Consider the following 13847-nt stretch of genomic DNA (forward strand, 5'->3'; position numbering starts at 1 on the left):
GATCATGTGACAGATGATGTGACACTTTTATTGCACAGGTGGACTTTATTTAACTAATTATGTGACTTCTGAAGGTAATTGGTCGCACCAGATCTTATTGAAGGGCATCATAGCAAAGGGGGTGAATACATATGCACGCACCACTTTTCCATTGTTTTTTTTTAATAACATTTTTTTGAAACAAGTACATTTTTTCATTTCACTTCACCAATTTGGACTATTGTGTATGTCCATTACATGAAATCCAAATAAAATCAATTTAAATTACAGGTTGTAATGCAACAAAATAGGAAAAACACCAAGGGGCTGAATACTTTTGCAAAGGCACTGTAAGTATCAAAAGTAAATGGAATTGATAAAATGTACTAATGTATCAAAAGTAAATGGAATTGATAAAATGTACTAATGTATCAAAAGTAAATGGAATTGATAAAATGTACTAATGTATCAAAAGTAAATGGAATTGATAAAATGTACTAATGTATCAAAAGTAAAAGTAAAATATACAAATCATTTAAAAGTCCTTATATTACGCAAACCAGATGGAACAATTGTCTTTCTTTTTTTATTGACGGATGGTCAGGGGCACACTAACACTCAGACATAATTTACAAACAAAGCATTCGTGTTTAGTGAGTCTGCCAGATCAGAGGCCGTAGGGATGACCTCTTGATAAGTGCGTGAATTGGACCATTTTCCTGTCAAAATGTAACGAGTACTTTTGGGTGTCATGGAAAATGTATGGAGTAAAAAGTATATTATTTTCTTTCGGACTGTAATTTAGTAAAAGTAAATAGTTGGCAAAAATAAAAATAGTAAAGTAAAGTACAGACACCCCAAAAATGACCTAAGTATTTTACTTAAGTACTTTACACCACTGCCCACAAGACATGCCACCAGAGGTGTCTTCACAGTCACCAAGTCCAGAACAGACTATGGGAGGCGCACAGTACTACATAGAGCCATGACTACATGGAACTCTATTCCACATCAAGTAACTCATGCCAGCAGTAAACTTAGATAAAAAAACAGATACAAATTCACCTTATGGAACAGCGGTAACTGTGAAGAGACAAAAACACAGACACAGACACATGCATACACACACATGATAACATACGCATTTTATTGTGTTACTTTTAATAATTTTTTACTTTCGTTTATTTGGTAAATATTTTTTTAACTCTTCTTGAACTGCACTGTTGGTTAAGGGCTTGTAAAGTAAGCATTTCACAGTAAGGTCTACACTTGTTGTATTAGGCGCATGTGACAAATAAAGTTTGATTTGATTTGACTATACACAGCCTCCTTAGGATGAAGAGGCGCTGTTGCACCTTCTTTACCATACTGTCTGGGTGGACCATCATTTCAGATTATCAGTGACGTGTACACCGAGGAACTTGAAGCTTTCCACCTTCTCCACTGCGATCCCGTCAGTGTGGATAGAGGCGTGCTCCCCCTGCTTTTTCCTTAAGTCCAAGATCAGCTTTTTTGTTTTGTTGAGGGAGAGGTTATTTTCCTGGCACCACTCTACCAAGGTTCTCACCTCCTCCCTGTAGGCTATCTCGTCATTGTTGGTAATCAGGTCTACTATGTTTGTGTCTTCTGCAAACTTGATGCTTGAGTTGGAGACTTGTGGCCATGCAGTCTTGGGTGAACAGGGAGTACATGAGGGGGCTGAGTACGCACACTTGTGGGTCCCCTGTGTTGAGGATCAGTGAAGTAGAGGTGTTGTTTCCTACCTTCATCACCTGGGGGTGGTCCGTCAGGAAGTCCAGGACCCAGTTGCACTGGGTGGGGTTCAGACCCAAGGCCCCGAGCTTGATGATGAGCATGGAGGGTACTATGGTGTTGAAGGCTGAGCTATGGTCAATGAACAGCATTCTTACATAGCTTTCCTCTTGTCCAGGTGGGATAGAGCAGTGTGCAGTGCAATGGCGATTGCATCGTTTGTGAATCTATTGGGGTGGTAAGCAAATTGAAGTGGGTCTAGGTGTGTCAGGTAAGGTAGAGGTGATAGGATCCTTAACTAGCCTTTCAAAGCACTTCATTATGACAGAAGTGAGTGCTACGGGGCGATAGTCATTTAGTTCAGTTATCTTTGCCCTCTTGAGTACAGGAACAATGGTGGACATATTGAAGCAAGTGGGGACAGCAGACTGGGATAGGGAGAGATTGAATATGTCCATAAACACTCCAACCAGCTGGTCTGCGCATGCTCAGAGGACGCGGCTAAGGATGCCGTCTGGGTCGACAGCCTTGTGAGGGTTAACACGCTTAAATGTCCTACTCACGTCGGCCACGGAGAATGAGAGCCCACAGTCCTTGGGAGCTGGCCGTGTTGATGGCACTGTGTTATCCTCAAAGCAGGCAAAGAAGGTGTTTAGGTTGTCTGGGAGCAAGACGTTGGTGTCCGCGACGTGGATGGTTTTCCCTTTGTAATTTCTGATTATCTGTAGACCCTGCCACATACGTCTCGTGTTTGAGCCATTTAATTGCGTCTCCACTTTGTCTCTATACTGACGTTTTGCCTGTTTGATTGCCTTATGGAGGGAATAACTACACTGTTTGTATTCAACCATATTCCCAGTCACTTTGCCATGGTTAAATGTGGTGGTATCAATAATCATGATTATTATTCAATTTTTTCCCCTAATTTCGTTATATCCAATTGGTAGTTACAGTATTGTCCCATCGCTGCAACCCCCGTACGGACTCGGGAGAGGCGAAGGTCGAGAGCCGTGCTTCCTTCGAAACATGACCCCACCAAGCCACACTGCTTCTTGACACAATGCCCGCTTAACCCGGAAGCCAGCTGAACCAATGTGTTGGAGGAAACACCGTACACCTGGCGACCGTGTCAGCGTGCATTACGTCCGGCCCGCCACAGGAGTCACTAGAGTGCAACAGGACAAGGACAAACCCTCCCCTAACCTGGACAACACTGGGCCAATTGTGCGCCGTCTCACGGTCGTGGCCAGCTCGTCTACTTTATTGTCCAAAGACTGAACATTAGCGAGTAATACACTCAGAAGCAGTGGATGGTGTTGCCTACTCCTGAGTCGGACTAGAAGTCCACTCTGAATACCTATTTTCCGCCGGCGGCGTCTTGGAGCAGACTCTGGGATAAGTTTATTTTCCCTGGGGGTTGCGAACAAAGGATCCTATTCGGGAAAGTCGTATTCCTGGTCGTAATTCTGGTGAGTTACTGCCGCTCTGATATTCAAAAGTTATTTCCGTCTGTATATAATGACACAACTGTTCTGGGCTAATAGTCTAAGAAATAACCCACCAAAAAACAAAATACTGCAAAGTTGCTTAGTAGCTAGAAGCAGAGCTGCCATGTCTGTCGGTGCCATCTTACCACATGTCACTGTTTCTCAAAGAATTGTTCATGCAAGGTGCCATTCTTTCGCCGGTGTGGACAGTTTGTGAAACTGTTCAGAAAAAAATTGTATACCAACTTTACCACTCACCACTACACCACTAGTGCGTTCATATGTGAGTGTGTGCATAAAATGAAGAATTATAGCCCAGTACCAGTAGTACCATTCAAACCCATGTCTGGTAGAAACACTACACCAGGACTGCCAATGACAGTTAGTCCACCAAATCCGGCCAACCATAAAACAGCAAGCTTGGTATAGCGTGACAGATGTGTCCTAACCTAGTAACCTGGTTGTGTGGCACATTACGGGTTATATGATAAGCCATGAGGAGTCTGTTCTGTGGCAAGCTGTAAAATTTTACTTTCACAGGACGTCTGAATATTCTTACACAGAACCCAAACCGGCTGTGCGCGTGCGCCATCGTGCGCACGCGCATAGCCGGTTTGGGTTCTGTGTAAGAATATTCAGACGTCCTGTGAAAGTAAAATGTATTTTGTCCCCCCACACCAAACGCGATCAAGACATGCAGGTTAAAATAGCAAAACAAACTCTGAACCAATTACATTAATTTGGGAACAGGTCAAAAAGCATTAAACATTTATTGCAATTTATCTAGTTAGCTTGCACTAATTTGTCCTATTTAGCTAGCTTGCTGTTGCTAGCTAACATGTCCTGGGATATAAACATTGAGTTGTTATTTTACTTGAAATGCACAAGGTCCTCTACTCCGACAATTAATCCACACATAAAACTGTCAATGGAATCGTTTCTAGACATCTCTCCTCCTTCCAGGCTTTTTCATCTTTGAACTTATGGCGATTGGCATCTAAACTTTCATAGTATTACTACACCGACCGGCAACACAGTTCGTTGTTCAATCACCCACGTGGGTATAACCAATGAGGAGATGGCACGTGGGTACCTGCTTCTATAAACCAATGAGGAGATGGGAGAGGCAGGACTTGCAGTGCGCTCTGCGTCAGAAATAGAAAGGACTTCTATTTTAGCCCTTGGCAATGCAGACGCTCGTTGATGCGCGCGAGCAGTGGGTGCAATAATTGAATAACAGATTTATAAATGTATTTTGCACACGCGACGCGAGCGGTGTTGTCAGCCTATTATAGGTTGTGTGAGGTCCTCTGACCGTGGACCAGAACTTACAGAGACCCATTACCATGTGACTCAGATCCAGATAATTTCCCTGCATACTGCAAAGATGTTAGTGTAAAGAGGGAAAATAAAATACATTGGAATATGTTTTCACTAAGGAGGAGTGATTCATGGAAGCATACCTCACACAACCTCTAATAGGGTGACCACATCCTCATGTCATTCTAGTCATGGAAAGAGGGATGGATGACACCACATAACTTATTACACAATTGTTAGATGATACTGAAGCTGATGCCAACAGTGGGGTATTTTATCAAACCGTTAAAAGTCTATCAAATCAATTGAGGAAATGCATTTACAAGCAGAGCACTTGTAAAAGGAGAGACAGCAGACAAATGCACAAGGTTCCATTTTAATAATTTATTAAATGCAGCATAATACACTTCATACTAATACGTGCATATCTTTTTGCTGCGAATGTAAATAGAATTGATTGTTTTGTATATAAAATTAAACATAATATTGTATATATATATATATATATACTGTATATATAATGACAAACAAAACATGGCCTTTGTGCTACTGATTACGATGTAGTGTTGGTATTAGTCATAAATTTCAGAACGGGATGACGTCATAACGATGAGACACATGCTACTTAATGGCCATGGGGCAAAATAGAGAAACATACAAATTCCACAGGAACAAAGTCATAGGTGCATATGAAATGAGACCCCATTCCCTACATTACTTTTGCCCAGGGTCCATGAGGTTCTGGCCAAAGGTAGTGCACTATATATTGAATAGGGTGCCATTTTGTACACAGGCAATGTCTGAAGCAGTGACAGTCCGGTTGCCATATCTGGTGCTACTTTTGCTAACTCCTTTGATGTAAACAAGTGCTTTATCATTGTTTGCTGAAGTAGAACCAAACAGGCAACCCAGCTGCATTCATAATAGCCGGGTTGCCAGATCTGGTGTAACTTTTGCTACTTCTTTATAGATAGCCTAGTTGTCAGATTTGGTGCAACTTTGCTTACTCCTTTATGGTAACCAACTCCTTTACCATTGTTATATGAAACAGAACCAAACTGGCAACCCATCTGCACAGATGATGACCTAGTTGCCAAATTTGGTGCTACTTTTGCTAACTCCTTTATCATTGTTTTGATTAAGCAGAACCAAACTGGCAACCCAGCTGAATTGATGATATATGCATCAGGTTGATATGCTCAGCAAATACCCTACAAGTACGGTAAAATACTGTAATACTGGCCCACAAAGTAACTAATACTTAGCTGTGTCCTCAACATCAGGACAAACAATAACATCCATGTGGTATTTGCATATTAATTTATTAGGCCTTTTGGGTATACTTATTTACATATGAAAACTATTGAAATCAAGTGCGTTTGCAGGAAGGAATTAGAGGCATGGCTTGTTCAAACTAAAATAGTGCAAATTCACATTCCTTATATCTAATAATGAGTTATCTCCATAACATTACATTGTTAGAGCTATTTTGTGTGTGTACAGGTAGAATGTGTGAATGAAAGTGCATGCAGAACAATTCAAGAGAACATAAATACTGTGATCTGTTGAGGTAAATTAAAGGTATCACCTCAGAACCCAGAACTAAATCTCACGCTACTATAGCAGCTAGCTGTCTGTCACGAGAGATTAGGTTAAGTATTTTGTTGTTGTAGAATGGACTAAACATTCTTTAACAAACTATTCACATTCAAAACAGACAGACAGACAGACACTATGTAAAAAAGAAATAAAATCCCTGAGGACTAAAATCCTATTGATACAGAGTTTTTGTTGAGAACACTGACGAATGTAGAAAGACAGCTGAAATTTTTCAAATTTGAAGATACTAATGTGAACATACTCATCTTTTTTAAAATAAGTATGATATGAATTCATGGCTACATACATTGAATTAATGAATGTATGAAGGAATACATGAGTTGACGGACGACTGCTGTGATGTGACAGGATGTGCCCTTCAAAATAAATAATGCTTTTTTTGCTTGTAGTGAGAGAGGGAGGGAGAAGGACTGGGGGAGGAGGAAAGAAATTAAAGAAAGAGAGAGAGGGAGAAAAGGAATGTCGTACTAGCTGGAAAGGTCATTGAGGTCGCCACCCTGTTCTATGACGGCCTTGGCAAACTGCTTAAACACGCGGTCCATGTAGGTGCTCTGTCGGGGCCACAGGCCCTCCAGGAAACCAATATGGCCACCGTGGCAGGTGATGAGGAGTGCTAGGTTAGGGTTCTGCTTCACCGCCTCCACTGGAATGGCTGACGAGGAGAGAAGAAACACATTGTTAATAATCTATCAGTCAAGCAGTGGACATACACCGGGCACTTGATTGGAGATTTGACTTCCAAAACCCCACAGAAATACTGTATGCACGTACATATTCCGTGTAGTATAAATCATATGTCTTACACACTGATTAGGGCATTACAAGAATGTGCCCTGCACAAATCAAACATTATACATATACACTACCTTTTAAAAGTTTGGGATCACTAAGAAATGTAATTGTTTTTGAAAGAAAAGCAAATGTATTTGTTAATTAAAATAACATACAGTGGGGCAAAAATGTATTTAGTCAGCCACCAATTGTGCAAGTTCTCCCACTTAAAAATATGAGAGAGGCCTGTAATTTCCATCATAGGTACACTTCAACTATGACGGACAAAATGAGAAGAAACAAATCCAGAAAATCACATTGTAGGATTTTTTATGAATTTATTTGCAAATTATGGTGGAAAATGATGGCTTTAGAAGCTTCTAATAGGCTAATTGACATCATTTGAGTCAATTGGAGGTGTACCTGTGGATGTATTTCAAGGCCTACCTTCAAACTCAGTGCCTCTTTGCTTGACATCATGGAAAATCAAAAGAAATCAGCCAAGACCTCAGGAAAAAAAATGGTAGACCTCCACAAGTCTGGTTTATCCTTGGGAGCAATTTCAAAAAACCTGAAGGTACCATGTTCATCTGAACAAACAATAGTACACAAGTATAAACACCATGGCCGTCATACCGCTCAGGAAGGAGCCGTGTTCTGTCTCCTAGAGATGAACGTACTGTCACGATCGTCGTATGGACTAGACCAAAGCGCAGCGTGGTTAGAATACATTCTTCTTTATTGAAGGAAGAACACGAAGAACACTTAAACAAAACGATAAGACGAACGTGACCGCTAACAAAACACTGCAGTAACGTGCAACATAACATCCAGACAATAACCCACAAAATACCCAAAGAAGATGGCTGCCTAAATATGGTTCCCAATCAGAGACAACGATAAACACCTGCCTCTAATTGAGAACCAATCTAGGCAACCATAGACCTACATAAACACCTAGATGGAAAACAACCCCATAAATCTACAAAACCCCTAGACGGTGCAAAAACCCTAGATGAGACAAAAACACACATACCACCCTCGTCACACCCTGACCTAACCAAAATACACTGCTCAAAAAAATAAAGGGAACACTTAAACAACACAGTGAAACTCCAAGTCAATCACACTTCTGTGAAATCAAACTGTCCACTCAGGAAGCAACACTGATTGACAATACATTTCACATGCTGTTGTGCAAATGGAATAGACAACAGGTGGAAATTATAGGCAATTAGCAAGACACCCCCAATAAAGGAGTGGTTCTGCAGGTGGTAACCACAGACCACTTCTCAGTTCCTATGCTTCCTGGCTGATGTTTTGGTCACTTTTGAATGCTAGCGGTGCTTTCACTCTAGTGGTAGCATGAGACGGAGTCTACAAGCCACACAAGTGGCTCAGGTAGCGCAGCTCATCCAGGATGGCACATCAATGCGAGCTGTGGCAAGAAGGTTTGCTGTGTCTGTCAGCGTAGTGTCCAGAGCATGGAGGCGCTACCAGGAGACAGGCCAGTACATCAGGAGACGTGTAGGAGGCCGTAGGAGGGCAATAACCCAGCAGCAGGACCGCTACCTCCGCCTTTGTGCAAGGAGGAGCAGGCGGAGCACTGCCAGAGCCCTGCAAAATGACCTCCAGCAGGCCACAAATGTGTATGTGTCTGCTCAAACGGTCAGAAACAGACTCCATGAGGTTGGTATGAGGGCCCGACGTCCATAGGTGGGGGTTGTGCTTACAGCCCAACACCGTGCAGGACTTTTGGCATTTGCCAGAGAACACCAAGATTGGCGAATTCGCCACTGGCGCCCTGTGCTCTTCACAGATGAAAGCAGGTTCACACTGAGCACGTGACAGACGTGACAGTCTGGAGACGCTGTGAAGAACGTTCGGCTGCCTGCAACATCCTCCAGCATGACCGGTTTGGCGGTGGGTCAGTCATGGTGTGGGGTGGCATTTCTTTGGTGGGCCGCACAGCCCTCCATGTACTCACCAGAGGTAACCTGACTGCCATTAGGTACCGAGATGAGATCCTCAGACCCCTTGTGAGACCATATGCTGGTGCGGTTGGCCCTGGGTTCCTCCTAATGCAAGACAATGCTAGACCTCATGTGGCTGGAGTGTGTCAGCAGTTCCTGCAAGAGGAAGGCATTGATGCTATGAACTGGCCTGCCCGTTCCCCAGACCTGAATCCAATTGAGCACATCTGGGACATCATGTCTCGCTCCATCCACCAACGCCACGTTGCACCACAGACTGTCCAGGAGTTGGCGGATGCTTTAGTCCAGGTCTGGGAGGAGATCCCTCAGGAGACCATCCGCCACCTCATCAGGAGCATGCCCAGGCGTTGTAGGGAGGTCATACAGGCACGTGGAGGCCACACACACTACTAAGCCTCATTTTGACGTGTTTTAAGGACATTACATCAAAGTTGGATCAGCCTGTAGTGTGGTTTGCCACTTTAATTTTGAGTGTGACTCCAAATCCAGACCTCCCTGGGTTGATACATTTGATTTCCATTGATAATTTTTACCTGATTTTGTTGTCAGCACATTCAACTATGTAAAGAAAAAAGTATTTAATAAGAATAGTTCATTCATTCAGCTCTAGGATGTGTTATTTTAGTGTTCCCTTTATTTGTTTGAGCAGTGTATATAAAGAAAACAAAGAATACTCAGGTCAGGGCGTGACAGTATCCCCCCCCACAAAGGTGCAGACTCCGGCCGCAGAAACCTAATCTAAAGGGGAGGGTACGGGTGGGCCTCTTTCACGGTGGCAGCTTGTGTGCGGGACGTGGATCCCGCTCTATCTCAGTCTTGGCCCACTTAGGTGGCAGCTCAGTAGTGGGGACCCTCGCAGCGGGCCCCGGACTGAAGATCATCATAGACAGCGCTACTGGACTGAGGAGCGCCTCTGGACTGAGGGGCAGCTCCGGACTGAGGGGTAGCTCCGGACTGGCTGACGGCTCTGGCGGCACCTGGCTGGCTGACGGCTCCTGGCTGGCTGACGGATCTGGCGGCACCTGGCTGGCTGACAGCTCTGGCGGCTCCTGGCTGGCTGACGGCTCTGGCGGCTCCTGGCTGGCTGACGGCTCTGGCGGCTCAGGACAGTAGGGAGACTCTGGCGGCTCCGGACAGGAGGGAGAGTCTGGCGGCTCCGGACAGGAGGGAGAGTCTGGCGGCTCCGGACAGGAGGGAGACTCTGGCGGCTCCGGACAGGAGGGAGACTCTGGCGGCTCCGGACAGGAGGGAGACTCTGGCGGCTCCGGACAGGAGGGAGACTCTGGCGGCTCCGGACACGAGGGAGACTCTGGCGGCTCCGGACAGGAGGGAGACTCTGGCGGCTCCGGACAGGAGGGAGACTCTGGCGGATCCGGACTGGAGGGAGACTCTGGCGGATCCGGACTGGAGGGAGACTCTGGCGGATCCGGACTGGAGGGAGACTGGTGGATCCGGACTGCGACCCGTCGTGGTAGACTCCGGACTGCGACCCGTTGTGGTAGGTTCCGGACTGCGACCCGACGTAGGAGGTTCTGGTCTACGGCCCGTCGTATGAGGTTCCGGTCTGCGGCCCGTCGTAGGAGGTTCCGGTCTGCGGCCCGTCGTAGGAGGTTCAGGTCTGCGGCCCATTGTAGGAGGTTCCGGTCTGCGGACCGTCGTTGGAGGTTCCGGTTTGTCGACTGTTGCCGGACGCTCTGGACTGGGTACTGTTGCCGGACGCTCTGGACTGGGTACTGTTGCCGGACGCTCTGGACTGGGTACTGTTGCCGGACGCTCTGGCGAGGCGCACTGTAGGCCTGGTGCGTGGTGCCAGCACTGGAGGTACCGGGCTGGGGACACACACCACAGAGCAAGTGCGGGGAGGAGGAACAGGGCGTACAGGGCTCTGGAGACGCACAGGAAAACTGGTGCGTGGTGTTGGCACTGGTGTTACTGGGCTGGGGACACGTGCCTCAGGGCGAGTGCGGGGAGCAGGCACAGGACGTAGTGGGCTGTGGAGGCGTACTGGAGGTCTGGAGTGTAAAGCTGAAACAACCCGTCCTGGCTGGATGCTCATTCTAGCCCGGCCAATGCGAGGAGCTGGAATATAGCGCCTGACCAGTTACACGCTCCCCACGGTAAGCACGAGGAGTTGGCTCAGGTCTCCTACCTGACTTAGCCAATCTCCTTGTGTGCCTCCTCCCCCAAATATTTTGGGGCTGCCTCTCGGGCTTCCGTGCTAGCCGTGTTCCCTTATATCTTCGCCGTTCCTCCATTGTCCTGTATCCCTCCTCGCACTGTTCCAAAGAATCCCATGCAGGCTCTGGCACTCTCCCTGGATCGATCGACCAACTCTCAATCTCCTCCCAGGTTGTTACCCATTTGTCCTTCTCCTGGTTCCATTTCTCCATTAAGCGCTGTTCCTCCCAATCACGCTGCTTGGTCTTTTTAAGGTGGGTTATTCTGTCACGATCGTCATATGGAGTAGACCAAAGCGCAGCGTGGTTAGAATACATTCTTCTTTATTGAAATCAAATCAAATCATATTTTATTTATTTATACACATGGTTAGCAGATGGTAATGCGAGTGTAGCGAAATGCTTGTGCTTCTAGTCCCGACAATGCAGTAATAACCAACAAGTAATCTAGCTAACAATTCCAAAACTACTACCTTATAGACACAAGGGTAAGGGGATAAATAATATGTACATAAAGATATATGAATGAGTGATGGTACAGAGCGGCATATCGAGTACAGTATATACATATGAGATGAGTATGTAAACAAAGTGGCATAGTTAAAGTGGCTAGTGATACATGTATTACATAAAGATGCAGTAGATGATATAGAGTACAGTATATACGTATACATATGAGATTAATAATGTAGGGTATGTAAACATTATATTAGGTAGCATTGTTTAAAGTGGCTAGTGATATATTTTACATCATTTCCCATCAATTCCCATTATTAAAGTGGCTGGAGTTGAGTCAGTGTGTTGGCAGCAGCCACTCAATGTTAGTGGTGGCTGTTTAACAGTCTGATGGCCTTGAGATAGAAGCTGTTTTTCAGTCTCTCGGTCCCAGCTTTGATGCACCTGTACTGACCTCGCCTTCTGGATGATAGCGGGGTGAACAGGCAGTGGCTCGGGTGGTTGTTGTCCTTGATGATCTTTATGGCCTTCCTGTGACATCGGGTGGTGTAGGTGTCCTGGAGGGCAGGTAGTTTGCCCCCGGTGATGCGTTGTGCAGACCTCACTACCCTCTGGTAGCCTTATGGTTGTGGGCGGAGCAGTTGCCGTACCAGGCGGTGATACAGCCCAACAGGATGCTCTCGATTGTGCATCTGTAGAAGTTTGTGAGTGCTTTTGGTGACAAGCCGAATTTCTTCAGCCTCCTGAGGTTGAAGAGGCGCTGCTGCGCCTTCTTCACGATGCTGTCTGTGTGGGTGGAACCAATTCAGTTTGTCTGTGATGTGTACGCCGAGGAACTTAAAACTTACTACCCTCTCCACTACTGTTCCATCGATGTGGATAGGGGGGGTGTTCCCTCTGCTGTTTCCTGAAGTCCACAATCATCTCCTTAGTTTTGTTGACGTTGAGTGTGAGGTTATTTTCCTGACACCACACTCCGAGGGCCCTCACCTCCTCCCTGTAGGCCGTCTCGTCGTTGTTGGTAATTAAGCCTACCACTGTTGTCGTCCACAAACTTGATGATTGAGTTGGAGGCGTGCGTGGCCACGCAGTCGGAAGGAAGGAAGAACACTTAAACAAAACAACAAAACGATAAGACGAACGTGACCGCTAACGAAACACTGAGCTAACGTGCAACATAACATAGACAATAACCCACGAAATACGCAAAGAAGATGGCTGCCTAAATATGGTTCCCAATCATAGACAACGATAAACACCTGCCTCTAATTGAGAACCAATCTAGGCAACCATAGACCTACATAAACACCTAGATGGAAAACATCCCCATAAATCTACAAAACCCCTAGACAGTACAAAACCCTAGATGAGACACACATACCACCCTCATCACAACCTGACCTAACCAAAATATATAAAGAAAACAAAGAATACTCAGGTCAGAGCGTGACACGTACTTTGGTGCGAAAAGTGCAAATCAATCTCAGTTGCATCGGTTTTTCTGATAACTGCCTTGCCTGGTTCACCAACTACTTTGCAGACAGAGTTCAGTGTGTCAAATCGGAGGGCATGCTGTCCGGTCCTCTGGCAGTCTCTATGGGGGTGCCACAGGGTTCAATTCTCGGGCCGACTCTTCTCTCTGTATATATCAATGATGTTGCTCTTGCTGCGGGCGATTCCCTGATCCACCTCTACGCAGACGACACCATTCTGTATACTTCCGGCCCATCCTTGGACACTGTGCTATCTAACCTCCAAACGAGCTTCAATGCCATACAACACTCCTTCCGTGGCCTCCAACTGCTCTTAAACGCTAGTAAAACCAAATGCATGCTTTTCAACCGTTCGCTGCCTACACCCGCACGCCCGAATAGAATCACCACCCTGGATGGTTCCGACCTAGAATATGTGGACATCTATAAGTACCTAGGTGTCTGGCTAGACTGTAAACTCTCCTTCCAGACTCATATCAAACATCTCCAATCTAAAATCAAATCTAGAGTCGGCTTTCTATTCCGCAACAAAGCCTCCTTCACTCACGCCGCCAAACTTACCCTAGTAAAACTGACTATCCTACCGATCCTCGACTTCGGCGATGTCATCTACAAAATAGCTTCCAATACTCTACTCAGCAAACTGGATGCAGTTTATCACAGTGCCATCCGTTTTGTTACTAAAGCACCTTCTACCACCCACCACTGCGACCTGTACGCTCCAGTCGGCTGGCCCTCGCTACATATTCGTCGCCAGACCCACTGGCTCCAGGTCATCTACAAGTCCATACTAGGTAA

The 13847-nt window shown here is 45.6% G+C and overlaps 1 protein-coding gene across 1 annotated transcript in view; it reads right to left on the bottom strand.

Annotated features, from left to right (window-relative positions):
• Positions 1-4902: 4902 nt before the first annotated feature.
• The window catches only part of LOC110530506 (phospholipase ABHD3), a 41799-nt gene continuing 32854 nt past the window's right edge, over positions 4903-13847 (bottom strand). The window contains exon 9 of the mRNA XM_021613649.2: positions 4903-6810. Coding sequence (XP_021469324.1) covers positions 6626-6810 — 185 coding nt within the window. The 3' untranslated portion in view covers positions 4903-6625. The remainder of the gene's footprint in view (positions 6811-13847) is intronic.

Source organism: Oncorhynchus mykiss, chromosome 8 (assembly GCF_013265735.2).
Source record: "Oncorhynchus mykiss isolate Arlee chromosome 8, USDA_OmykA_1.1, whole genome shotgun sequence".
In the NCBI taxonomy this organism is placed as follows: domain Eukaryota; kingdom Metazoa; phylum Chordata; class Actinopteri; order Salmoniformes; family Salmonidae; genus Oncorhynchus; species Oncorhynchus mykiss.